At 74.4% G+C, this 1,906-nt stretch overlaps 1 pseudogene across 1 annotated transcript; it reads left to right on the top strand.

Annotated features, from left to right (window-relative positions):
* Positions 1-334: 334 nt before the first annotated feature.
* Positions 335-1,906, top strand: MSY001_3511 (annotated as a pseudogene). Its single transcript has one exon. A coding segment is annotated over exon 1 (1,572 nt).

The following is a 1,906-nucleotide window of genomic DNA, read 5'->3' as shown; positions in this document are numbered from 1 at the left end:
CGCGAGACGCGCACGGCCGCCGAGCTGCACCCGACGCGCCTCGGCCACAACGTGCGGGCGGGCGCGGGGCACCAGGTCTCCAACGAGCGTGCGCTGGACTACCTTGCGGCCGCGAGCCGCACGGCCGCGAGCGATCCACTCACGAGCCTCGACGCGCGCGTCGTTGCGCAGGGCCACGCGTCGCTGGGCCTCGCGAGCCTCGCGCCGGCCGGGTGGGCGCCCGCGCCCGCGGCCACAGCCGACCTCGACGACCTCGCCGCGTGGCTGCAGGCGTGGTAGGTGCACGGCCACGTGGCATAAAACGACGCCGTCCGTAGCCGCCCTTTTTTTCCACATGTCCGTCGATCGGCGTGGGCGCCGCGCGTCCGTGCCGGGCCGCAAGCGTGCTGAGCCTGGTGCGGAGCCGGAGCGTGTGCGAGCGCGTCCGACGGAGCCGGAGCTGCTGCCGGCGGAGGCGTCGCTGGCGCTGCCTGCGGAGGACGAGGCCGAGGAGGCCGACGCGGGCGACGACGAGGCGTTCCCTGAGCTGGTGAGCGGCGAGGACGAGTCGGACGTCGAGTCTGACGAGGCGCCGTCGCCGGACGAGGACGACGACGAGGACCTGCGGGAGGGCGATGCGGCGCTGGCGCGCATGGTCGCGCGTGCCCGCCGCAAGCCGGACGAGTCGGCGCCGCGGACGAACCGCCTGGGCATCGACACGGCGGTCGCCGCGCGCCTGTACGGCGACGACCGCCACGACGACGGATCGCACCGCGCGCGCGTCGAGGTGTCGCGGGCGACCGGGGTGCCGCGGCTCGTGTACCCCGAGATCGAGCCCGAGTACGACTCGGACTCGAGCACGGAGGACGTGCCGAACCGCATCGGCAACGTACCGCTCGCGTGGTACGACGACCTGCCGCACATTGGCTACGACATGGGCGGGCGGCGCGTCCTGCGCCCTGCGACGGGCGACGAGCTCGACAAGTTCCTCGCGAGCGTGGAAGGCGACGGCGACGCGTGGTTCTCGGCGCACGACGAGCGCACCGGCCAGGACGTGCGGCTGACCCTCGAGGAGCTCGACATCATCCAGCGCCTGCAGCGCGCCGAGGTCCCGGTCGAGTACGACGCCTACGAGCCCGCCACCGACTGGTTCACGCAGCACGAGAGCGCCATGCCGCTGAGTGCGCGCCCCGAGCCGAAGCGGCGCTTTGTGCCGAGCAAGTGGGAGCACAAGAAGGTGATGAAGATCGTGCGTGCGATCCGCCAGGGGCGCATCGTCGCGCATGCGCCGGGCAAGGAGCGCCCCGCGTTCTACGCCATCTGGAACGACGCGGACGAGGCGCGCGCGGACCACCCGATGCACATGCCCGCGCCGAAGCTGCCGCCGCCCACGCACGTCGAGTCGTACAACCCGCCCGAGGAGTACCTGTTCAACGACGAGGAGCGCGCCGAGTGGGAGGCCGCGGCGCCCGAGGACCGCAAGCTGCCGTTCCTCCCGGCCAAGTACGGCTCGCTGCGCCAGGTGCCCGGCTACGACGGCGCGCTGCAGGAGCGCTTCCAGCGCTGCCTCGACCTGTACCTCGCGCCGCGCATGCGCCGCCAGCGCCTCGACATCGACGACCCCGCCGCGCTGCTGCCCCGCCTGCCGGCGCCGCGCGAGCTGCGCCCGTTCCCGACGCACACGGACGTGCTGTACGCGCACGCCGCGCGCGTGCGCACCGCGTCCGTGCACCCCAGCGGCACCTGGCTGCTCACCGGCGCGGACGACGGGTGCGTGCGCCTGTGGGACCTTGCGCTCGGGCGCTGCGTCGCGACGTGGGACGCGAACGCGGGCGTCGCGGCCGCGGACCGCAGCCCCGTGTACAGCGTCGCGTGGTGCCCGCAGCGCGCGTACGCCGTCGCCGCCGTCGCGAGCGCGGGCCGCCTC

This window comes from Malassezia sympodialis, genomic scaffold (assembly GCF_000349305.1).
Source record: "Malassezia sympodialis ATCC 42132 genomic scaffold, msy_sf_43, whole genome shotgun sequence".
Lineage (NCBI taxonomy): Eukaryota > Fungi > Basidiomycota > Malasseziomycetes > Malasseziales > Malasseziaceae > Malassezia > Malassezia sympodialis.
This window is presented reverse-complemented; position numbering and strand designations above follow the sequence as displayed.